The sequence below is a fragment of the Bubalus kerabau genome, chromosome 10, assembly GCF_029407905.1.
Source record: "Bubalus kerabau isolate K-KA32 ecotype Philippines breed swamp buffalo chromosome 10, PCC_UOA_SB_1v2, whole genome shotgun sequence".
In the NCBI taxonomy this organism is placed as follows: domain Eukaryota; kingdom Metazoa; phylum Chordata; class Mammalia; order Artiodactyla; family Bovidae; genus Bubalus; species Bubalus kerabau.
Window position 1 is genome coordinate 6051680 of NC_073633.1, and position 26193 is coordinate 6077872.

At 40.5% G+C, this 26193-nt stretch overlaps 1 protein-coding gene across 7 annotated transcripts in view; it reads left to right on the forward strand.

Annotated features, from left to right (window-relative positions):
* EPB41L4A (erythrocyte membrane protein band 4.1 like 4A) overlaps window positions 1-26193 on the forward strand; it is a 283127-nt gene that overhangs the window by 91726 nt on the left and 165208 nt on the right. For all 7 annotated transcript variants that reach the window (XM_055536501.1, XM_055536502.1, XM_055536503.1 and 4 more), the window contains exon 2: window positions 22508-22612. In XM_055536501.1, coding sequence (XP_055392476.1) covers window positions 22508-22612 — 105 coding nt within the window. The remainder of the gene's footprint in view (window positions 1-22507; window positions 22613-26193) is intronic.

The following is a 26193-nucleotide window of genomic DNA, read 5'->3' on the forward strand; positions in this document are numbered from 1 at the left end:
TTGAGAGAGTCCCAGCCTTTGGCCTGTTAACTGCTGTATATCACATACTTTTCAGGAGGTAAGAACACTAAATGAAGTAACAGGGACTGCAACAAGACCCTGTCTGTTAGAGGCATGGCGAGTAGAATGCTTTCAATGACGAAAGTCAATTTATAAAGCTTAAAAAAAAAAACTTTGGTTCTGATAGTATTCTTCCTTTTAAAATATCTTTTTCAGAAATTTGAGATGAAAAGAAACGTCTTATACTTAATTATTTTGAATTACCCCTTGGCCAGTAATACCCAAGGGAGATGGTTTATTGCCTCTCCTATGAAACCGAGAGGGCCCTGTTTGATGAACGGACTCCAGGAAACAGTTTTTGTCCAGTTTCTGTGTAGATCTGTCAGTTCTCTTGATAACCTCCTGGTGGAATTTTCTACTGAGTGCAAGGTGGTCGTGCCTTCAAGGTGGATTGGCAGCACTGACCCTTGACCAGATTTTGGATAACTCTTAAGTTCCCAGAGAAAGAGGCAGACAGTGGGGGTTTCCAAAGGATTCAGTCTACAGTTTTTGTTGCATATTCACTGCCTGCCAGAGCTGGAAAGAGTTCAGTTCGCTTACCCCATTTCACAAGTGAAGAGACTGGGCCCCTGAGTGGTTCAGCAGCCCACCGGAGATGACACAGTGGGGCAGGAGCAGAGCTGGGTGAAACCGAGGGCCCTTACTCACCTTCAGCTGCCTCTATGCTGTTCTCTTGTCAAGGAATGACCTCCCCATAACCTTTTCTTTTCTTTTCCTTAGATGCTTTTGAAATTACAAAATTTGAAATTCTTAAATTTGGCATTGCAAAAGTAAAACAAACTGTTGTAAAAAATATTCAAAAGGCAGAGATACATAGAAAAAAACTTAATTCCATATTAGTCACTTAAAACACGACTCTGCTTTTGTAAGTAAAATACCTTATTAACATCACTTAGCTCAATACATATTTATTCACCTTGTTAATCGTTGCATAATTTCTCATTTTGGATGACTGTGGTTTATTCAGTCATTTTTCAGCTGGTGGCCCCCAAGCTGGGGGATTTTATCTTGCCACTCTCAGTGCAGCAGTAAACATCTTTGGCTGTATAGCTGGTGCTTTTTATTTCCATCAAATGGATCCCGCAGAGTCCAAAAGACTGTCACTCTTGCACAACTCACACTTATCATCCTAAATGCTACGTGTGTTTTTATCCTTTCTATCTACCTTTTCCTTATCCTTTATTACACTTTGTTGTGTTCACTCTTACTTTCTTGGGTCCGTGGTCACATTTCTGCTCAGTTTTCTACCCACCTCAGCATGAAAATGGACATTCTTTGCTTGTCTGTTTTTTTAGTGGTTCTTTCCCCACTGAATACTTTGAGAGCTGCTATAATTAAAAATTCTATAATAACAAACAGAAATTAAAGAGAGTACCCCTGCTTTGAGTTTTACCTAGACAGGTTAGAATTTTTTTGTTCTCATCTATTTATTACATTTCTTCTTATTGTATGTCTCATAATAAACATTTAAGTTATAGACTATAAATTGAGTCATATCAGCTTTATACTTTATCCACAATGTAGATACATCGAGCCACTTCTGCCCTCTTTATTGTCCTTCACATTTTGAGTTCTCTCTCCAGTTAGAGCACAACCTCCAAGATTTCCTCAGATTGAGTTCATAGGTTAAGTAACTTCCTCTTTTCTCATGTTCAGAAAAAGGGTTTTTGTCTTTCCTGACAGGTGAAGAACAGCTGGGTTAGGCTTTTTCTCTTCAGTAGTCACTGTATACCTGTGCTCTTGTTTCCAGTACTGCAGTCAAGAAATCTAATCCTTTTTCTTCTGTAAATGCTCTATTCAACTTGTGTAAGTGACTTTATTTGTGGTCAGTCGTGTCCGAGTCTGGCCCCATGGACTGTACCCCACCAGACTCCTCTGTCCATGGAATTTTCCAGGCAAGAGTACTGGAGAGGGTTGCCACTTCCTACTCCAGGGGCTCTTCTTGACCCAGGGATGGAACCCTTGTCTCCTGTGTTTCTTGCATTGGCAGGTAGATTCTTTACCATTGAGCCACCTGGGCAGCCTGAGTGATTTCCTCTTAATCTTTAGTCTCTGACTGCTGATTCTGATACAGTATAGATAAAGCAAGTGTGTTAGTGTTAGTTGCTCAGTTGTGTCCAGCTGTTTGTGACCCCATGGACTGTAGCCATCAGGCTCCTCTGTTCATGGAATTCTCCAGGCAAGAATACTGAAGTGGGTTCCCATTTCCTTCTCCAGGGGCTCTCCTGACCCAGGAATTGAACCTGGGTCTCCTGCACTGCAGACAGATTCTTTACCATCTGAACCACCAGAGAAACCCATAGATAAAGCAAAGTTTAGTTTATTGCTTACTGCAATGAGAGAGACCATGACTGACTGTTTTTCAGAGGAGGGAGGACAAAGATGGGGGATTTGTGAGGTTTGTCAGGGTCTGATTTGAGGCAGCCTGTTCAGAGCAAGGACATAGAATTAGACCAGGTTTTTGGTAAAACAATTTAAGACTGGTGGGCTGAGTAAGGCATATTGACTCTAAGTCGCTCAGTCGTGTCCGACTCTTTGTGACCCCATGAACCACAGCAACACCAGGCCTCCCTGTCCATCACCAACTCCCGGAGTTTACCCAAACCCATGTCCATCGAGTCAGTGATGCCATCCAACCATCTCATCCTCTGTCGTCCCCTTTACCTCCTGCCCTCAATCTTTCCCAGCATCAGGGTCTTTTCAAATGAGTCAGCTCTGCATCAGGTGGCCAAAGTATTGGAGTTTCAGCTTCAATATCAATCCTTCTAATGAAACTCAAGACTGATCTCCTTTAGGATGGACTGGTTGGATCTCCTTGCAGTCCAAGGGACTCTCAAGAGTCTTCTCCAACACCACAGTTCAAAAGCATCAATTCTTCGGTGCTCAGCTTTCTTTATAGTCCAGCTCTCACATCCATACATGACCACTGGAAAAACCATAGCCTTGACTAGACGGACCTTTGTTGGCAAAGTAATGTCTCTCCTTTTTAATATGCTGTCTAGGTTGGTTGTAACTTTCCTTCCAAGGAGTAAGCGTCTTTTAATTTCATGGCTGTAGTCACCATCTGCAGTGATTTTGGAGCCCAGAAAAATAAAGTCTGACACTGTTTCCACTGTTTCCCCATCTATTTGCCATCAAGTGATGGGACCAGATGCCATGATCTTAATAAGAGTTAGGTGAGCCATCTATTGTTTAAATAAGTAGGTTTTTGGAAGTTCCTAAAACAATAAAATTGTTTGTAGCTTCATCTTCCTGGGTAAGAGTTTCTTGAAATAGTAAAGTTATTTTTGCAGCTGCTACTAAGTTGCGTCGGTCGTGTCCGACTCTGTGTGACCCCAGAGATGGCAGCCCACCAGGCTCCCCTGTCCCTGGGATTCTCCAGGCAAGAACACTGGAGTGGGTTGCCATTTCCTTCTCCAATGCATGGAAGTGAAAAGTGAAAGTGAAGTTGCTCAGTCGTGTCCGACTCTTCACGACCCCATGGACTCCTCCGTCCATGGGATTTTCCAGGCAAGAGTACTGGAGTGGGTTGCCATTGCCTTCTCCAAAGTTATGTTTACATAACTTAATAAGATGTATGCTTGCAGATGATTTCCCTTCTCAGTTAAAGTATTTCACAAGCCTAGGCGTGTGTCTTCTTTGTTCCTCATTAATACTGCCTGAGCTTACTGTGAGCCCTCTCCATTTAGAGAATTATCCCTTCTTTCAGCTCAGGGAGGTTTTCTTTTGTTTTGTCCCCTCCCACTTTCCCTTCCAGTTTATTTCTTCTCTGTTACTGTTACTTTTCTAGGAGAACCTGTTTTCTGCATCTTCTATCTTCTGATTATATCTTTTCTGTCTCTGTTATTTTCACTTATGCTTATCTGGTCTTTCTGATCAGTAGTGATCTCACTCTTTCCCATTGTGTCTGTTGACATCTTAATTTCAGAAGTTATGCTATTTGATTTCAGAAAGCCTTTTTTTTGGTGTGTTCTAATACTATCTTCTTAAAAATCCCCATTACCTTTTCTCCTTTATTATTTTTTGTTTGTTTTTAATAGACACTGTTCTAGTTTTTCATCTTGGGTTCCCCCACTCAAGTGGCCGAGCCTTCTTACTTGGGCTGTAATTTGAGTTTGTTTTACCCTGGATGCCTCATTCTCAGACTGGCTAAGAGGGCTGCTGGGCTGTGATAAATCAAGTACTAGAAGGTAAAAGCTCACGTGTGTGTGTGTGTGTGAATAGATGAGGATAAGCCATCAAACTGAGACTCGTGGACCACGGTTTGGAGGAGCTGCTAGATGCTCTAGTGTTTTGCCTCGCCAGCACCGTGACCCTGGAGGTCTGCTGGGGTCACTGGAATGAGAAGCCCTTCCAGGACCAGTCACCTTGTCTTCCGAGATAGAACGAACTGAAATTTCTGGCCAGATCATTTTAGGGAGCTTTAAGATCTACGGTTAACTCAGGTGGATCCTTTGGCTCTAACACAGATTTTGAGAAACTCTCCATAGGAGATTTGAGAGAATTCTGGCCTCACACCCCTTTTCTCGCTTTCTCTTCACAGTGTGAGAGCAATTTGGAGCACGGTTTCTAGAGCCAGACAGCTTAGGTTTTAATCCTGACTCTGCCATTTACTGTCTGTGTGCTCTCAGGGAAATTTGCTTTACTTATGGGTTCTAATTGTCTTGCTCTGAAATGAGGAAAATGACAACACCTATATCCTTGAGTTGATATGAGGATTCAGTGAGTCTCGTCTTTATGGAAAGACGTGGCGTTCTTAGTCAGCGTCAAGCGCTTGGCAGATGGGACGCGTTAGCTGTAGTGTCAGCTCCAACTCCCGGGGCTGCTGTCAGCGCTGAGTTAATACGTGTAAAGCACGAGTATGCACCAATAAAAGCGTCAGCAGTTTTTTTATGTGATTTTGGTTTATGTGACTTTGAATTATTATGACAGAAGAAAATATTAACAAAGCCTCACTTTATCATTTTTTGATAAGTTTAAAAATATTTTGTCCATTTTCTCTTCGGCTGTACTGGGCCTTTGTTGCTTTGCGTGGGCGTTCTCTACTTGAGGGGGGCAGAGGCTGCTCTCCGTTGCCCGCTCACAGGTCTCACTCTCTCCTTGCAGAGCTCCGGCCCTCGGTGCACGGGCTTCAGGCGTGCACGCCGGGGGCCCGCTGGGTGGGGCCCTCGTGCCCTCGGGCACGCGGGCTGTCAGTGGGTGCGGCACTTGGGCTCAGCCGCTCTGCGACATGTGGAATCCCCCCAGACCGGGGATCAAACCTGTGTCCCTTGCACTGGCAGGCAGACTCCTGTCCACTGTGCCACCAGGGAAGTCCCCACTTTATCTTTTAAATTTGAAATTTCCCCCAAATTGAAGAATTTTGGTCAAAAAATCGTATAATCATAGAGTTAGAAGGCCGAGTGAATTGTAAATAGTATAAACTCTTATCCTCTTCACTCATAGATGCAGTTAACATGTTACAACATAGGCTGTATCATTATTTTTTCTCTTACTGAAGCATTTGTTAATGGAAAGCCTGAATTCTTACCTCTGAATGCATTAGTGCCAATTACCTATGGACAGGGACCCTCTGCAGCATAGTCTTGGCACACCTGTCAGTATCAGGAAACGAGATGTAGTCTAGCTGTTTAATCCAAAGCCTTGTTCAAATTCTGTCAGTTGTCCCAACATTGTCCCCTTTGGAAGAAAATAATCCAAATCAGATTATTCATGGCATTTTGTTAACATGTTTTTCAGCTCTCCTTCGGTCTGGAATAGTTACTCAGTGCTTTCGTGACCTTATGATTTCTGAAGACACTACACCGGATGTTTTGTACAGTGTCCCTCAAGTCGGGCTTGTCTCGCGTTTCCTCAGTATTAAATTCAGCTCAGATAGCTTTGGCAGGAAAAGCACTGAAGTGGTGCTACATGTGTTGCAGCCTATTTGAGGTGGTACTTGATGTCAATTTGTCCCATTACTGGAGAAATTAAATTTGTTTGATTAAGGTAAAGACGGTAGTTTTTTTCACTGTAAAGTTTCTTTTTTATTCTTTGTAATAAGTATTTTGTGGGGAGATATTCTGAGACCTTGTAAACTATTCTATTCCTCCTCTGGCTTTTCACCCACTCATTTATCATTGCTGATGCATCTCAGTTGAATCAGTCATAACCATGATGGTCATTTTCCAATTCTGTCATTTTCCCGGCATTTACAAGTTGGCATTTTGTTATAAAGAAGTGTTTTCTCTTCTGTTTATTCATTATTTGTTTCTGTTTCACATGAACTCAGGGATTCCTCTCAGGGAATTATAATCTGATATTTTCACTTATAGTGGTGTTCAAATTGTGCCTGATTTGATTGGTAAGAGATCCCTTCAAACTAATACTTCTGTTCTTTTGGAAGGGCCCCGTCATTCTTTGAGCACGCCATTCCTTTCTGGAATAAAAAATCATTTTAGGTCTTTTACTTCCCTGTCCAAGCCTTGAATTGGTCTGTTTTCTAAGGAGTAGAGAATGATATTTAGAACTGAAGTTCTAGGCACAAGACTGGTCATTGCTCTCCAGGTGTCACTGCTCCCGTGCCCACTCAATGGGAAGGTCTAGAGAACTGGGGTGTATATGCACACACACACACACACACACACACACACACACACATTAATCTGAAAATACTAAACCATGTATTTACACCACAGGATTCATTCTTGTTTTCTCTTTTGTGTAACTCCTTTTTCTAACAAGAAATCTGGCTCCTATTTTTCACAATATGCTGCTGCTGCTGCTAAGTTGCTTCAGTCGTGTCCGACTCTGTGCGACCCCATAGATGGCAGCCCACCAGGGCCCCACGTCCCTGGGATTCTCCAGGCAAGAGTACTGGAGTGGGTTGCCATTGTCTTCTCCATTTTCACAATATACCTACTTACTATTACTTCACTCCGCTGCCTTCCTCGGCGGCCATCCTTGCCCAAACAACTGTTTGGCTCAACCTCCAGCTGCACCAGATACCCAACCACCCTGCTCAGCCCTGAGTCTGCTGTCTGTTGCTAACAAGTGTTGAAGAAAAGGGAGGGATTCTCCTGGCTTTTCAGTGGAATGTTTCAGTTATGCAGGAAGGAAGGGAGAGAAGGTGAGATTAGTTTCTCCCAGCCCTCTAAGTGTTTGAGACATGAAAGTAAACATCATCATTCATGCTGGGGCGATGCATTTTAAATCTGATACCGCTTTGCGATGGTACTGTGGAGTCACAGCCGCATGTGTGGCTCAGTTGTAATGGAAATGTGGGTTGTATGACAGTTGTACAGTGTGGATGGAATAAAGCTTGTGTTTACACTATTCCATAGTCTAATGAGTGTACAATCACATAATGTCTAAAAAAAGGGACATACCTTAAATAGGAAATTCTTTATTGCTGAAAAATGCTAACCATCATTTGAACCTTCGAGTCATAATCTTTTTACAGTGCAACATCTGAGATCACTGTCACAGATCACCATAACATATAATAATAATGAAAAAGATTTAAATGTTCTTGAGGATTACCAAAATGTGACACAGAGATGTGAAGTGAGCAAATGTTGTTGGAGAAATGGTGCCGAGAGAGCTGCTCAATGGAGGGTTGCCACAAACCTCCATGTTGTGAAAAACACAGTATCTGCAAAGTGCAAGAAAAGGAAGTACATTAAATGAGACGTGTCATTTGAAACATTATAGCGAAGTCGAGTTGACCAGAGGAAAGAAAGAGAAGAATGTAACAGGTGTAAAGAGAGACTAGGAAATAAAATATGGTAGGTTGTCTATAAGGTTGAGTACCAGTGATTCTTCCAGTCACTCCCTGTGCCTTCATGGTATTACTCCTCAAGAGACAGAGTCTCCTTTCCTTCCTTTTCCATCTGGGCTGCCCTGGGACTGACTTCGACCGATTGAGTGTGGCAAGAGTGATGGTCTGCTGGGCCTGGTCCTTGAGAGACTGGACAGCGTCTCTCCTCACCCTCTTGGAGGCCCTAATCACCAAGTGATAAAGTCAGACTGCCCCGCTGGAAGAAAGGCCCTGGAGCTGGAGAGACTGGGAGCGAAGGAGAAAGAAAGGCCCCCCAGCCCTCCAGCCCCTCCAGTCGCCTGGGGTGAGATGTCACTCTTGAATGATGCCATCTCGAGTCCACAGTGACCTCTCTAGCCAACATTAGACAGGGTGGACACTAGCTGTCCCTTCTGAGCCCTGCCCAGAGGGCACATCGTGAGCAAATCATGGTGGTGGCTTGAAGCCACTAAGCCTGGAGGTGTTTGTGAAACAATGATAGAAACACTAGACGAAAGTCTGAGAAAAGTCCATCAATGTGAGCAAGCTTTTATATGTGAAAATTATACGTAGTACCTTGAAAAATACACATTTTATTGTATTTAATGATTAAATGTCAGTTCAGTTCAGTTTAGTCGCTCAGTCGTGTCCAACTCTTTGCGACCCCATGAACCGCAGCACGCCGGGCCTCCCTGTCCATCACCAACTCCCGGCGTCCACCCAAACCCATGTCCATCGAGTCAGTGATGCCATCCAACCATCTCATCCTCTGTCGTCCCCTTCTCCTCTTGCCCTCAATCTTTCCCAGCATCAGGGTCTTTTCAAATGAGTCAGCTCTTTGCATCAGGTGGCCAAAGTATTGGAGTTTCAGCTTTAACATCAGTCCTTCCAATGAATACCCAGGACTGATCTCCTTTACGATGGACTGGTTGGATCTCCTTGCAGTCCAAGGGACTCTCAAAAGTCTTCTCCAACACCACAGTTCAAAAGCACCAATTCTTCGGTGCTCAGCTTTCTTTGTAGTCTAACTCTCAGATCCATACATGACCACTGGAAAAACCATACCCTTGAGTAGATGGACCTTTGTTGGCAAAGTAATGTCTCTGCTTTTTAATAGGTTTAAGAAAATCTTTTTTTCTTACAAATTTCTTCACCTAGGGTGAAGGTAACTCTTAGTCAAAAGCCTTCATATGGTGGTTAACAGTACCTGACCTGATAAGCAGTTACCATTGGTGCCTAAGGAAGGTCTTCTCCATGCCCCTGCTTCACCGTATCCTAATGGGCCTGAGCTGAAAAAAATTAATGTAATTTCCACTTTTTCAGAGAACCTGAAATCTATTCTGTCAAAAATATTGAATGAAAATATAGTGACTTTTTATAGGCCTGAGATTAAACAATTTTTTGAAGGCTTCATTTCCCCTTTGTGAGGGAGTAAGCTGTTTGTCTAGAATGTAATAGTTATCATTCTGTGCAGCTGGTAAAAACTTGCCTTTCTGGTTTCTAATGTCATGTCAATCTGCAAAGGTGTTGTTACTCACTTGAAGAATCCTTTGTTCTGGTTGAAAGTCTCACTGATGGTATTTTCAAATAAACTTGTCCTGCCTGGGAGTCTTTCTCTGTGATCATAAGCCTCTTGTAGCTTTGTTCTTTCCAGAATATTGTTAAAATGTCAGTAATGAAAGTAATCTATCTCTAATTGCCGAGATTTAAGTGGCATATAATTTACCATCCAGAAATATGTCACAGGCATTTATTTACTGTCACTTGAAAGGTAAGTTAATTAATTCTAACAATTAAATGAAGTTTTCTGAATGGAGTTATAAAAGGCCAGAAGCTTCCTTTACTTCTTTATTTTCTTCTTAACTGCTTCATATTGATAATTTTTGTTTTCCTGATGATAGGGAACACAATTCTTGTCAGATTTATTTTATTACATAAAGAAAACTATGTATCTTTGCATTTTATACATTAAAGTTGAATACCAAGCCTCTAATTTTTTTGTATCTTATAAATTTCAAATATAAGATACTTATACCAAATTCAGAGCCTATTAAGTCTTTTGAAATTATGTTAACACAGAAATAAATGTATATTTTTGAAATTAAAAGCAAACTAAATAGCACTGAGGTCAGCAGGACCCCTGGATCCACCCACCTTTCTTCACGCTCCCAAGTCTGATGGGGCAAGAAAAATGGGAATCTTCACTGAGAAACTGGAAGGGGCGTTTTCACAGGCCACCATATTCCTAACACTACTCTTTCCCTTCCTTGTTTTTGGCCCTTAGTAGCCTTTTGTGGAGTTCCTACTGTGTGTGGGTTATTGGACTGGATGCAGAGGACGAGGTGTGCAATGCTCAGGACCTGCCTTCAGAATCTCTAAATATCCGCGGCAAAGTTCAGACAAGTATCAAACGGCTTTAATAAAGGCAGAATAGCGTTAAGTCTCAGAGATGGACAAAAACAAGACATTTTGTAGGTCCAGGGAGGCTGAGGTCATAATAAGGTTGAGGGGATAAAGACAGGCCTTATGGAGAAAGTGGTATTTGTGCTGAATTCTGAAGAATAAGTGGAGTTTTGAAGAGGACAGAGAGGAGAGAAGATGTTCCACAGAAAGGGAACAGTACAGACGAGCCAAGATGTGGGGAGACCTCGTGAAATTTCCTTTTCTGTTCTATGTGTTGGCACTCAACTCATTCTCTCGAAAGTCTCATTAGTTGATGTTCCTTATCAATGACAATATTTTAATTTATTCAGTATTCAGAAAACCCTTGGGCATGTTGCCAAGTGCTTTGGTTGTCGTTGTATCTTATTTTATGGCATCTCTGTTGATTTTCTCATTTTGGCAGAGATTCTTCTAGAAATGTTCAGAAAGAACTGGAAGGGTGCTAAATACAATCACATTTATGAGTTTCCTTTCTAAGTGCTGAAGGAATTAAAGTTAAAAAATAAGTTTATATTAAACTTCAGATGAAATGAACTGTCTCCCTTGGAAGCTATGTCTCTGGCGGTTCAAGTCCTGGGGCACATGACCTCCATACTCATATACGATGGCCTAGAATAGTTAGGTTTGCCTGCTCAGAGGGCTTGGGAAAAATTAAGATGACAAAGTCTTGTAGTCACTGTTTTGGCAGGCGGGACCATGAATTGTTGGTGTAAACGTGGTCAGCATGTTGACAACTCACCATCGTAGTGCTCTCTCCTCTCTCTACATTTCTGTACTTAATAGCTCATAGCATGTGAACCAGATCTACAAAACGAGTATAGCTGTGAGCAAAAAGAAAGATACTGACTAGTTTCTACTAGATATATTTTTCTTAAAAAAATTTTTTTTATACAAGTAAGACAGGTACATAATTATCAGACATGTACAAAAAAAACTTCTGATGAAAACCAAGTCTTTCCCTGTCTCACTTTCTGGCAGTTTCTTATTGCTCCATAACCCCCAGGTGACTGAGAAGCCAGTCACCTGCTTCTTCCATAGAGATGTTCTTAGTATTATAGTCCAGGTGTGTCTGACTTTCCTCTGGCATTCTTTTTAGGGTACTTTTTCCATCTTATCAGTGTTAATCACTTGCTGGCATGTAGTAGGTCCTCAATAAATGTTTGAATGAATGAGGTCGTATTCCTTTCATAATATCCTTGATGATACTTACTTGTCCTTTTTTTAGTAATAAATCCTGAACTGGCCTGTTCTTTGCCCAGGGTATTTCTAGTTTATTCTTGGGCTCTCATCAGTTCTGTATCAGTTCTTAATCTCTTTATTCAGAATGACTTTTTTGGAACTTGAAGACTTTCAATTCGAACTGCAACATATAGCCCACAAACAATCTCTGTGAAGGACCCATATGTGAAGAATGAAGTTATCCATAAGTGTAAAAGCAGAGGGCATTGCAGTGGAATACAAATGACCGGGTGGGGAACTGGAGGGGCTCAGCTGGTGCCGGATGGGCAGATATGTAAGCTGGTGGGGTCACCCCACCCCAGAGGCTAATGTACTGCTGGCATCCCAGTTTTCTGAGTCTTGTCGTATTGCAGTGTGATAGATGAGAAGTTACAGGTTTTTCATGTACATGTTTGCTTGAAGAAGTGACAGAAATATAGTATTTCCGAGGTCCACCTGGCTCTTTTCCAGGTGCGTGTGCAGACACACTGCAGTGTACAGGAAGCTGTAGAGGGAATCATGAAACATCACGCTTTTCCTTTGGTCAGCTCCGGATTCATTGCCTAACACCGCATGCTTTCCTTGTGGTTTCTCTGTACAGGATCACATATGCTAAAGGATAATATTTGTAAAGTATTTTCAGCATCAGATTCTATATAAATGCAAAACTGTCACAGAGGATTTACAGACTTAACGTTCTGGCATTTTGGGAATGATAGTTTTGGAAACAGTGATTCCTGTGTGAAATTTTTGCAATCTTCATATACTTTCCAAACTTCTAAGCTGTTTTTCCAAGCTTGTCTTTGTGTATTTTCTTCATTAGTAGGGCATTTAATCTTTTTTATGCTTTTTAAGTAGCGTAAAAAGGCTGTATGTGGGAGGGTATATGTGAAAACACTAACGTTTCTTGTAGAAATAGAAGTATAAAATGTTTTTATATAAAGTCAGCCTTAATTTATATGTATATTTTAAAAGATCTGCCCCATTTCACTGACATAATTTTAAGCATCAATCATTCCTCTTTTGTTCACAAAGCACTTCTTTACCTGCTTGGGATAGAAAAATTAAGTGGAGTTCTTTGGTTCTACCTGTTCCTGTCTGTACCTGGATAGAAGAACAGACCTAGAGAAGAGATTAGATCAAGGTGGAGCACTGGCTTGAATGGCAGCCTTCTGAAACTATTTTGAATAGGAAAGATGCATGTGCATTTTCCATGGCCTCCTGGAAAATAAGCTGATCTCAGTTAACCAGAGATTGTTGAAAAAAATTACTGAGGCAAAAGGCAAGTGTAAAAAGCAATTGAAAGTGAATACTGTGGCCCAGCACGTGGGCAGGAGACCCATGGAAGGAGGCTGTGATGGCTCCAGGTTTAGCGGCTGTGATACTAGGATGTGGCTGCTGCTGCTGAGTCGCGGCAGTCGTGTCCGACTCTGTGTGACCCCATAGACGGCAGCCCACCAGGCTCCCCCGTCCCTGGGATTCTCTAGGCAAGAACCCTGGAGTGGGCTGCCATTTCCTGCTCCAATGCATGAAAGTGAAAAGGGAAAGTGAAGTCGTTCAGTCGTGTCCGACTCTTAGCGACCCCATGGACTGCAGCCTACCAGGCTCCTCCGCCCATGGGATTTTCCAGGCAAGAGTACTGGAGTGGGGTGCCATCACCTTCTCCAACTAGGATGTGGAGAAGACCTAAATTACTGTCAGGTGATGTCTACAGAGCCTGCAATGGAGAAAATCAGTTGCTTACCAAGAGAGTAACAATAGCTAGTCAGCAAGTATAATATAGCAACTATAAAATAGCTAAAATTAAGCCTGTGTTAGTTTTCTATTGCTGCATAACAAATTACCCCTAATTAGTGGTTTAAACGTAGTCCTATTGGTTTTCTTACCATTCTGAAGCTCTAAAGTCCAGGATGGCGTGAATGGGTTCTCTGCTCAGGCTCACAAGACTGAATCAAGGTGCTGGTCTCTTATCTGAAGGATCTGGGGAAGAATTGACTTTCAGAGTTTTTCAAGGTGTTAGCAAAATCCAGTTCTTGTGGTTGTAGGCCTCAGGTTCCCATTTCCTTCCTGGCTGTCAACTGGAGCTTACTCTCAGCTTCTTGAGGCTGTTTAACATGGCGTTTTCATTTTCATTCATTTCTATGCAAATTTTGATTTCTTTTTTGATTTCTTCTGTAATTTGTTGGTTATTCAGCAGCGTGTTGTTCAGCCTCCATATGTTGGAATTTTTAATAGTTTTTCTCCTGTAATTGAGATCTAATCTTACTGCATTGTGGTCAGAAAAGATGCTTGGAATGATTTCTATTTTTTTGAATTTACCAAGGCTAGCTTTATGGCCCAGGATGTGATCTATCCTGGAGAAGGTTCCATGTGCGCTTGAGAAAAAGGTGAAATTCATTGTTTTGGGATGAAATGTCCTATAGATATCAATTAGGTCTAACTGGTCTTATCGTATCGTTTAAAGTTTGTGTTTCCTTGTTAATTTTCTGTTTAGTTGATCTATCCATAGGTGTGAGTGGGGTATTAAAGTCTCGCACTATTATTGTGTTATTGTTAATTTCTCCTTTCATACTTGTTAGCATTTGTCTTACGTACTGCGGTGCTCCCGTGTTGGGTGCATATATATTTATAATTGTTGTATCTTCTTCTTGGATTGATCCTTTGATTGTTATGTAGTGACCTTCTTTGTCTCTTTTCACAGCCTTTGTCTATTTTATCTGATATGAGTATTGCTACTCCTGCTTTCTTTTGGTCCCTATTTGTATGGAAAATCTTTTTCCAGCCCTTCACTTTCAGTCTGTATGTGTCCCCTGTTTTGAGGTGGGTCTCTTGTAGACAACATATGTAGGGGTCTTGTTTTTGTATCCATTCAGCCAGTCTTTGTCTTTTGGTTGAGGGTGGAAGCAACCTAGATGTCCATCAGCAGATGAATGGATAAGAAAGCTATGGTACATACACACAATGGAGTATTACTCAGCCATTAAAAAGAATGCACTTGAATCAGTTCTAATGAGGTGGATGAAACTGGAGCCTATTATACAGAGTGAAGTAAGCCAGAAAGAAAAACACCAATACAGTATACTAACGCATATATATGGAATTTAGAAAGATGGTAACAATAACCCTGTGTACGAGACAGCAAAAGAGACACTGATGTATAGAACAGTCTTATGGACTCTGTGGGAGAGGGAGAGGGTGGGAAGATTTGGGAGAATGGCATTGAAACATGTATAATATCATGTATGAAACGAGTTACCAGTCCAGGTTCAATGCACGATACTGGATGCTTGGGGCTAGTGCACTGGGACGACCCAGAGGGATGGTATGGGGAGGGAGGAGGGAGGAGGGTTCAGGATGGGGAACACGTGTATACCTGTGGCGGATTTATTTTGATATTTGGCAAAACTAATACAATTATGTAAAGTTTAAAAATAAAATAAAATTAAAAAAAAAAAACAAAACATGGCCCCCTCCATCTTTCAAGTGGCAAGGACCTATGGAGTTGTTCTCATGCTTTAAACATCTCTGATTTCCCTTCTGCCTTCCTCTTTTGCTGTAGAATGTGCTTGGCTTATAAGGGCCCAAGTGATTACGTCTAACATAATCCCATAATCTTCCCATTGTAATGTAAAAATTATAACACATAACACAATAAGAAGGTTTATATTTGATCATACTTACTGGTTCCAGGGATTAGAGCAGAACTTTTTTTTGGGGGGGAGGGGAGCACATTTTATAACTTCTACCTGCCACAGAACCCAAGTTGAATTTTGTAAGACCTACATGAAAAAAGTATAAAATTTCTTTGATGGATATAAAAGAAAGTCATATAGGTTTCACTTTGTAAATATTATATCATTACCTCCCAAGTTATCTAGTCTGTCAATTCAGTTTAATTTCAGTCAGATTCTTAACAGAATTTTTTATTAAATTGGCAAGCTGGTTTTAAGCTTCCTGTAGTACAGCAAAATGTCTAAGAATTGGCAGAGACAAATTTGAAAGAGAATGATAGAGATCAACAGACTATATTAAACTAAAGTTAATAAAATCTTGAAGGATTAGTCTAGGAGTAATCCATGGCATAGAATGAGGATTCGTTTAGTAGAAGATAAATTTGCTTCAGTCAAAAGGGAAATGATGGCCTTCTAGGTAAATAGTGGCATAGTTGTCTATCCGTTTGGAAACAAAATTAGATCCTCATCCCAAGCACAGAAATAGTTTCCAGATGGAGTGAAGAACTAAATAAACTAAGTAAAATGTACAGGTATTAGAAGTATTTAAGGGAATTTGCTTATAAACTTCAATTTAGAGAATAACTAACCAAAGTGCTAAGAAGCACTGGAAAAGACCACAATGCTGTGAAAGATTGAAGGCAGGAGGAAAAGGGGACAACAGAGGATGAGATGGTTGAATGGCATCACCGACTTGATTGACATGAGTTTGAGCAAGCTCCGGGAGTTGGTGATGGGCAGGGAAGCCTGGCACACTGCAGTCCATGGGGTTGCGAAGAGTCAGACACGACTGAGCAACTGAACTAAACTGAACTGATTAGTGTCCGGAAAATGCAAATTAAAATAATTAGTCCTTCCGTCTTTCTTGCTCAGTCAGATTGGAAAAATTTTGCTCAATCCAAATGTTGGCAAGGGCATTGAGACATGTACTCTCCTTGCATGAATTGTAATGGTCTTTTTAGCAGTGTCCATTGTAAATTTAAGTAGGCCTATCCTTCGAAAGAGTAATTTCACTAGGAGATTTTTACTGTAGTTAAAAACAGAGGTACATGAGCACAAAGAGACATTTTCTGGATGTGGCATTGTTATTATAGTAGAAAATGTGTAACAATCTAAAGATACTTCATAGCAAGGCTTTTTGTTTATAAATTATCTAATGGATTTTGAACAAAAGACCAATTAAGTTTAACCAAAGTAATTTATGGGATTTGTAACAAGCACTGTCTTCTCCCAGTGTGTGATTTTATCACCTCTTATCACCCATTTTATTTTTAATCAAAAACATTTCCCTTATATTACAATCTATTTTTTTCAAAACAATGTGGTGTTCTCGTCTTACATGAGTATGTATGAAATGGTAATTCTCTGAAGAAAGTACAACTGAACAAAGCCCTGCCTCATAATGTGTAACATCTTGGGAATTTCTTGTAACTGTCAGTGATGAGAAAAAAGGAAGAAAAAATCTATCTGTAGGTATACCATCAAAATAGGTTCGTTTTGAGATTAATGTGTATATGGAGTAATGTTTGCTGATTAAATGGTTATGTGTGAATAATATTTAATATGTTAGATGATAATCTTTAAAGAATATGCAGTGGGAAGGGGAGAGATTAGATGTTTTAGATAGGTATCAGCATTTACCAGACAAGGGAAATATTTTCCTTATGTCTGTGTTTATATGAAAGAGATAAAGTCTAATATCTAGACAAAGACATTTTCAGAACATTAACATTGGTGGTTTTAATTATAGGTTTGTTAGGTAAGGATTGAAAATGAAAGCCTTGGTGGTAGTGGCCAAGATGGTAGAGTAGGAGGACCCTGAGCTCACCTCTTCCATGGGCACATGAAAATTACACCTGTTTACAGAGCAACTATCTATGGGAATGACCTGAAGAGTTTCAAAAAAGATTTTCCACAAGTAAAGATGTAAAGAAGCAACCACAATGAGATGGGTAGGAAAGACAAAGCTTCAGTATAATTAACACCCACACCCCTTGGGAAGGTGACCCACAAGCAGGAGGATAATCACTGGTGCCAAATTTTCCCCTAAAGTGCAGCCCCCGCTTTGAGCTCCCCAGCCCATTGGGAAGACAAGCCCCCAGAATGTCTGGTTTTGAAGACAGGAGAGCTAAAGGGCTGTAGAAAACAAAGACTCCACTCCTAAAGAGTGACTGCAAAACCTGATACGCTTTGAATCCCAGCACAAAGGCAGTAAGTTGAAAAAACCCGGAGGAATCACATTCCGTAATTTCAAACTATACTACAGAGCTACAGTAACGAAAACAATATGGTACTGGCACAAAACAGACATGTGGATCGATGAACCCGAATAGAAAACCTAGGAATGAACCTGAGCTGTGGACAATAATCTATGACAAAGGAGGCAAGAAAATACAAAACGGGGGAAAGACAGCCTCTTCAATAATCTTTGTTAAACTGGACAGCTACATGAAAAAGAATCGAATTGGACTGCTTTCTCACAGCATATACAAAAACTCGAAATTGATTAAAGATGAAAATATAAGACCTGCAACCATAAAACTCTTAAAAGAAAACATGGACAATGTGCCCTTCAACATTGGTCTGAGAAATATTTTTTGGAAATATCTTCTCAGGTAAGGGAAACAAAAGCAAAAATAAACAAATGGGACTGTATCAAACTAAAAAGCTTTTCACAGAAAGGAAATTATTAATATCAACAGAATAAAAAGACAGCTTACTGAATGAGAGAAGGTTATTTGCAACCAATATATCCAATAAGGGTTAATATCCAAGGTGCACAGAAAACTCATACAACTTGATGTCAAAAACACACAAACATCCCAATTTAAAAATAGGCAGAACACCTGAATAGATATTTTACCAAAGAAGACATGCTAATGGCCAACAGACACGTGAGGAGATGTTCTATGTCACTAGCTCTGTATCACTAAGGATCAGGGAAATGCAAATCAAAACCACAGGGACATACCACCTTACGCTTGTCAGAATGGCTATCATCAAAAAGGCAACAAATAATAAGTGTTCCTGAGACTGTGGAGAAAAGGGAACCTTTGTACATTGCTGGTGGGAATGCAAATTGATGCAGCCACTATGGACAATAGTATGAGGGTTTCTAAAAAAATTAAATATAGAACTGCCATATGATCCATCAATTTCACTTCTGGTTATTTACATGAAGAAATCAAAAACACTGATTTGAAAAGCTATACAGACTCCAGTGTTCATTACAACATTATTTACAGTAGCCATGATGTAGAAGCAACCTAAGTGTAAATTGATACATGAATGGATAAAGATGTGTTGTGCATCTGTACACAGTCGAATGCTAGTCAGCCATTAAAAAAAGAAGCCTTGCTATTTGTGACAGTATAGATGGATCTAGAGGATACTGTGCTAAAAGCAATGAGTCAGACGGGAAAGACAAATGCCTGTAGAATCTAAAAACAGAATAAACTAAGACAAAATGAAGATAGATTTGTAGTACAGAGGACAAATGGATGGTTGCCAGAAGGGAGGGGGTGAAATTGGTGAAGGAATTAAGAGATATAGACCTCCAGTTATGTAATAAATAATTGCAGAGTATATTAATGTGTATACATATATATATGTAATTTAGTACCAACAATCCTACATGCAGGACAGCAAAAGGAGACACATATGTAGAGAACAGACTTTTGGACTCTGGGAGAGGGCGAGGGTGGGATGATTTGAGAGAATAGCATTGAAACATGTATATTACCGTATGTAAAACAGATGACCAGTGCAAGTTCCATGCATGAAGCAGGGAACCCAAAGCTGGTGCTCTGGGATAACCCAGAGGGATAGGGTGGAGAGAGGTGGGAGGGGGGTTCACAGTTGTATATCTGTGGCCGATTCATGTTGATATGTGGCAAAATAATCACAATAATGTAATTTTCTTCCAATTAAAATAAATAATCACCAAGATGTAATATACAGCATAAGGAATATGGTCAATAATGTTGTAGTAACTGTGTGCGGGAATCACGACCCAGATAATCACGATGGTATGATCACTCACCTAGAGCCAGACATCCTGGAATGTGAAGTCAAGTGGGCCTTAGAAAGCATCACTACGAACAAAGCTAGTGGAGGTGATGGAATTCCAGTTGAGCGATTTCAAATCCTGAAAGACGATGCTGTGAAAGTGCTGCACTCGATATGCCAGCAAATTTGGAAAACTCAGCCGTGGCCACAGGACTGAAAAAGGTCAGTTTGCATTCCAATCCCAAAGAATGACAATGCCAAAGAATGCTAAAAAGACCACACAATTGCATTCATCTTACACACTAGTAAAGTAATGCTCAAAAATCTCCAAGCCAGGCTTCAGCAATATGTGAACTGTGAACTTCCTGATGTTCCAGCTTGTTTTAGAAAAGGCTGAGGAACCAGAGATCAAATTGCCAACATCCACTGGATCATGGAAAAAGCAAGAGAGTTCCAGAAAAGCATCTATTTCTGCTTTATTGACTATGTCAAAGCCTTTGACTATGTGGATCACAATAAACTGTGGAAAATTCTGAAAGAGATGGGAATACCAGACCACCTGATCTGCCTCTTGAGAAACCTATATGCAGGTCAGGAAGCAACAGTTAAAACTGGACATGGAACAACAGCTGCTGCTGCTGCTGCTAAGTCGCTTCAGTTGTGTCCGACTCTGTGCGACCCCATAGACGGCAGCCCACCAGGCTCCCCTGTCCATGGGATTTTCCAGGCAAGAGTACGGGAGTGGGGTGCTATTGCCTTCTCCATGGAACAACAGACTGGTTCCAAATAGAAAAAGGAGTATGTCAAGGCTGTATACTGTCACCCTGCTTATTTAACTTATATGCAGAGTACATCATGAGAAACGCTGGGCTGGAGGAAGCACAGGCTGGAATCAAGATTGCCGGGAGAAATATCAATAACCTCAGATATGCAGATGACACCACCCTTATGGCAGAAAGTGAAGAGGAACTCAAAAGCCTCTTGATGAAAGTGAAAGTGGAGAGTGAAAAAGTTGGCTTAAAGCTCAACATTCAGAAAACAAAGATCATGGCATCTGGTCCCATCACTGCATGGGAAATAGATGGGGAAACAGTGGAAACAGTGTCAAACTTTATTTTTTTGGGCTCCAAAATCACTGCAGATGGTGACTGCAGCCATGAAAAGACGCTTACTCCTTGGAAGGAAAGTTATGACCAACCTAGATAGCATATTCAAAAACAGAGACATTACTTTGCCAACAAAGGTCCGTCTAGTCAAGGCTATGGTTTTTCCAGTGGTCATGTATGGATGTGAGAGTTGGACTGTGAAGAAAGCTGAGCGCCGAAGAATTGATGCTTTTGAACTATGGTGTTGGAGAAGACTCTTGAGAGTTCCTTGGACTGCAAAGAGATCCAACCAGTCAATTCTAAAGGAGATCAGTCCTGGGTGTTCTTTGGAAGGGATGATGCTAAAGCTGAAACTCCAGTACTTTGGCCACCTCATGCGAAGAGTTGATTCATTGGAAAAGACTCTGATGCTGGGAGGGATTTGGGGGCACTAGGAGAAGGGGATGACAGAGGATGAGATGGCTGGTTGGCATCACCGACTTGATAGATGTGAGTCTGAGTGAACTCCGGGAGTTGGTGATGGACAGGGAGGCCTGGCGTGCTGCGATTCATGGGGTCGTAAAGAGTCAGACACGACTGAGCAACTGAACTGAACTGAACTGAAACTTATCATGGTGATCATTTCATAATGTATGCAAATGTCAAATCATATAGTATACTGGAAACTAATGCGATATTGTATGCCAACTTTATTTCAATTAAAAAATAAAACATAAAACCTTATTAAGCAATATGAGATAAAAATTTTAAAAACTTTGGCTCTGTGTGTGTGAAAGTTGCTTAGTTGTGTCTGACTCTTTGCAACCCCATGGACTGTATAGTCCCTGGAATTCTCCAGGCCAGAATACTGGAGTGGGTAGCCTTTCCCTTCTCCAGGGGATCTTCCCAACCCAGAGATCTAACCCAGGTTTCCTGCATTGCGGGCAGATTCTTTACCAGCTGAGCCACAAGGGAAGCCCATTAAAAATTGCTATTTTACACATGTCTCTTTCAATTCTGGTTTTCTCAGTGTGTATGCCCAGCAGTGGGATTGCTGGATCATAAGGCAGTTCTATTTCCAGTTTTTTAAGGAATCTCCACACTGTTCTCCATAGTGGCTGTACTAGTTTGCTTTCCCACCAACAGTGTAAGAGGGCTCCCTTTTCTCCACATCCTCTCCAGCATTTATTACTTATAGACTTTTGGATCGCAGCCATTCTGACTGGCGTGAAATGGTACCTCATAGTGGTTTTGATTTGCATTTCTCTGATAATGAGTGATGTTGAGCATCTTTTCATGTGTTTGTTCTAATGAGGTGGATGAAACTGGAGCGTATTATACAGAGTGAAGTAAGCCAGAAAGAAAAACACCAATACAGTATACTAAAGCATATATATGGAATTTAGAAAGATGATAACAATAACCCTGTGTACGAGACAGCAAAAGAGACACTGATGTATAGAACAGTCTTTTGGACTCTGTGGGAGAGGGAGAGGGTAAGATGATTTGGGAGAATGGCATTGAAATATGTATAATATCATATATGAAACGAGTCGCCAGTCCAGGTTTGATGCACGATACTGGATGCTTGGGGCTGGTGCACTGGGATGACCCAGAGGGATGGTATGGGGAGGGAGGAGGGAGGAGGGTTCAGGATGGGGAACACGTGTACGCCTGTGGCGGATTCATTTTGATGTATGGCAGAACCAATACAATATTGTAAAGTTTAAAAATAAAATAAAGTTTAAAAAAAATTGCTATTTTAACTTTATATATCTTCTGCATTAGTTGTGGGAGTAAGGATCCTGGTGAAAATTGCTTTTTAAACTGAGAGAAGTATGGGATTTTAACCAAAGTAAATTTTTTTGATGAATTTATTAAATGCACTTCATATAAGCTATTATCTTTATTAAAATAATAATTTTGTCTTGATATTTTAGTCTCATAAGAAAAGCATCTCATTAATTTATAACAAATAATAATTTAAAATTGTCTTTCAGAAGTATTTATTTAAAACTTAAATCTCTTTGTAATTGAGGCAAAACTTAAAGAGGGAACTATGGGCTAATAAAATTGTTTTCATGTGAGCAAAGCTAATAAAAGATGAGAACTGTGGCTGCGTCCCACTGAGAAAGACAAGACACCTTATTAAAAAAAAAGACACAACCTGTGAATTATTTTTGCAGAAGTCAACGAAAGGCTCCGTTGTCCTTGAGCATGTATTTCGTCACATAAACCTTGTGGAGGTGGATTATTTTGGGCTGCGTTACTGTGACAGAAGCCATCAGACGGTGAGTACAGCGACTCCATGTTAAATCTTCTGGTTATAAATTTCATAGTATCTCTGGCTTTTCTTGTAACTGAAAAACTTAAACATGTTTTCCATTGCTAATTTCTTTGCATTTTCTCCCTCTTCTGCCAAAAGTCTGTAGAGTTGTAGGATTCACAGTTTGTATAGCCACTTTATAGGTGGCTACATGGTTTCTGTTTTTTACAATTATATTATAGAGAGTACTTTCCCTTTGTGTTGTTAGGAGGACTGAATTAGCCATTTAATGTGTTAGGAGCCGAATGACTAATGTCTTATAGTGATAGGTATTATTGTTTTTTAAAATTAAAAAAAAAATTTTAATTGGAGGATAATTGCCTTACAATGCTGTGTGGGTTTCTGCTGTACAACAACACGAGTCAGTTATAAATATACACAAATCCTCTCCCTCTTGAGCCTCCCTTCTACCCTCCCCCCCGCACCACCCCCGTCCCAATCCCACTCCTCTGGGTTGTCACAGAACACCAGGCTAAGCTCCTTGTGGTTATTACTGCTTTTTAGGAAAGTAAATGGTTAAAGAGTATTTAAAAGAAATACAGTGTAAAAAGATGCCTATCTAAGTTTTATAAGTTGGACAAGCAATTATAAGATAAACTAAGTAGAGGTTTTCATTCATAAGCTTGATGAAATAAGAGTAATAAAGGCAACCAAGCTTTTGGTGTTGGATGTCATTTGTTCAGGAGGATTTAACTCAAGATCTTCCTGACTGGTTGGATGGTAGAGAGTTATTAACAAACTTAGCAAATTGGTTAGTGTAGATTCTATTTGGTTATAAGGTTGAAAAGCTGTCTTGGATGATGAAAAGAGGAAAGATTTTGAAGGTGAGGGTTTTGAGATATGAAAGTATATCCATTAAAATGACTTTTGGCTTAAAAGTCTAAGACAGATCTTAACCTGAGCTAGAAAGGCTTATGCTTATAATGCTTATATGCTTACCTTAAAAATACCATATTTGACCTTTCATTTTTTTATATGCCTGTTAAAATAGATTTTCTCTTCTTTCTTCCTCAGTTCTCCTAGCCTCCACTGAGTCATCTGGGTCTGGGGTCTGTTCATTGCGGTTCATTGATTATCTGAGTGGGGTTTCTTGTTCTGCTCTGAAGAGCATGCTAGGATGAGAAGAGGCAGGCAAATGGAATGCTGTTGATAGTAATATGTTCTTGAGCTTTTTCCATAACAAGCTTGTTCTGTTTCGCAAGAAGATTTCACAAAGTAGGAATAAAAAATTGGGTGTGTTACTTAGCTTTCTGTAGGAAGGAATTGCTTTGTAAAGGCAAGTGGTCATTAATACGTACTTCAAAGGGAATGGACATATTCAGAAGGTCACTGAATTCTGTCTTGTATGACTATAAGTCAACATAGCAAAACTGTAAATCTATACTGAGAGATTAAATTGAAGGCTATAGAAGATAACTTGTATTACCTTCATATTTTTGAAATAACATTTTTCCTAGCAGAGGGAAGTTCAGTTTCCTGATTTTGTATGTCAGACCTTGCCTGGAAAGATTGACTGTCTTGCTAAGATTGTATAGACCTTATATTTTTTTTTTTTTTAACATTCCAAAGAAAAAAATGTGAAAAGCTAGAGAATTTCAAACAATGGCTTGTATCATTGCAAAAGAATTAGAAGGTGGTATTGATAGTTTATTTAAAGTTTTCTAGGGCTTGTTAAGATCAAAATTTATTTTTCCGTTACCTTTATTTCTAAGAGTTGGCATTTGTGATACAGGTTTAAGAGAAAATACATAATATGAAGGATAAAACTTATTTAAGGCATGTTTTTTATGTGGGAAAAACATCAGATGTGTAAATCACATGATTTTTTGGCCTTCTGAATTTGTTTCTTTCTAGTAAACTCAGAAAAAATAGAGGTGATTTGTAAACACGACTTAGTCTTTGCATGTTTAAATGCATTGTTTTCCTTTTTTTCAATTTAAATTTATTTATTTTTAATTGGAGGCTAATTACTTTACAGTATTGTATTGGTTTTGCCATACATCAACATGAATCCGCCACGGGTGTACACGTGTTCCCCATCCTGAACCCCGCTCCCACCTCCCTCCCTGTACCATCCCTCTGGGTCATCCCAGTGCACCAGCCCCAAGCTTCCTGTATCCTGCATCGAACCTGGACTGGCGATTCGTTTCTTATATGATATTATACATGTTTCAATGCCATTCTCCCAAATCATCCCACCCTCTCCCTCTCCCACAGAGTCCAAAAGACTGTTCTATACATCTGTGTCTCTTTTGTTCTCTCACATACAGGGTTATCATTACCGTCTTTCTAAATTCCATATATATGCGTAAGTATACTAACATATATATATATGGAATTTAGAAAGACGGTAATGTTTCCCTTTTAATTGTCAGAAGTTATGAGAATAAGGTCATGACAATTTACCCTTCCTTTAGGTAACTGGTTGATCAAAGCCTGTCATTTCTGGAGGGTTGGTAGAGTGTGTCTGGGAAGGAAGACATGATTCCGTTCCTGACATGGTTCTCTTGGATTTTGAGATAGGTGTTGGGACCTCCCTCACTCCAGAAGGGCAACCCCCCAGCTGTAAGTCTTTGAGGGGATTGTCAGTATTGGCACTTCATATTTCCCTACTTACTCTCTATACTAGTAGAAACAGCCCTTCGTATCCCATAGTTACTTATGGTAAATAAGAGTTTAAGCACAATCCGATGTTAGAATAGCATGGGACGTGGTGAAAAGTCTTTGTCTTAAAAATAGAGGAATTATTTCTGTGAATATGCCTGAATTACTGTCCATTAGATTGGATTTTGTTTATTGCTTTTCTCTTTTTCTGTGCCCAGAAGTTTATTTTAATGAACAATGCCTGTGTAAGGATTTTGTATGTAATTAAGACCTACATAGAAGACTTTGAGGTCCTAATGGGTACCACTTAGATCAACTCTTGAAGCCAGTGCAAAGAGACTGGGGAGAGGAATTGGGGATGAAAGGAAGAAAGAGGACAGGAAAAAGAGATGGGTGCATCAGAGAAAAGCTCTCCCTCCCCCTCCCTCCATCAGCAGTGGATCGGGATGAAAGGAAGAAAGAGGACAGGAAAAAGAGATGGGTGCATCAGAGAAAAGCTCTCCCTCTCCCTCCCTCCATCAGCAGTGGATCATGCTTTGGGGCCATGCCTGAACTTTGGCTGGGGATGGGGGGAGTAGAGGGCTTTCCTGGTGGCTCAGACAGTAAAGAATCCGCCTGCAATGCAGGAGGCAGCCTGCAGCACTGCTAGTCATCCAGGTGTGGTCCAAGTGTAAGGATGTGTCTATAAGTGAGTTAGACTGGCAGTGGCTGCAGAACTGACGAGGAAAGGTTATGGAGGGCTTTATGCCCATCTCAGGGAATAGGTGTGTGTTGCATGAGAAGATGGGCAGCTACCCTAGAGAATTAGACAGCAACAGGGGGCTTCCCTGGTGGCTCAGATGGTCAAGAATCTGCCTGTAATTCAGGAGTCAATCCCTGGGTCAGGAAGATCCCTGGAGAAGGGAATGGCTACCCACTCCAGTATTCTTGCCTAGAGAATTC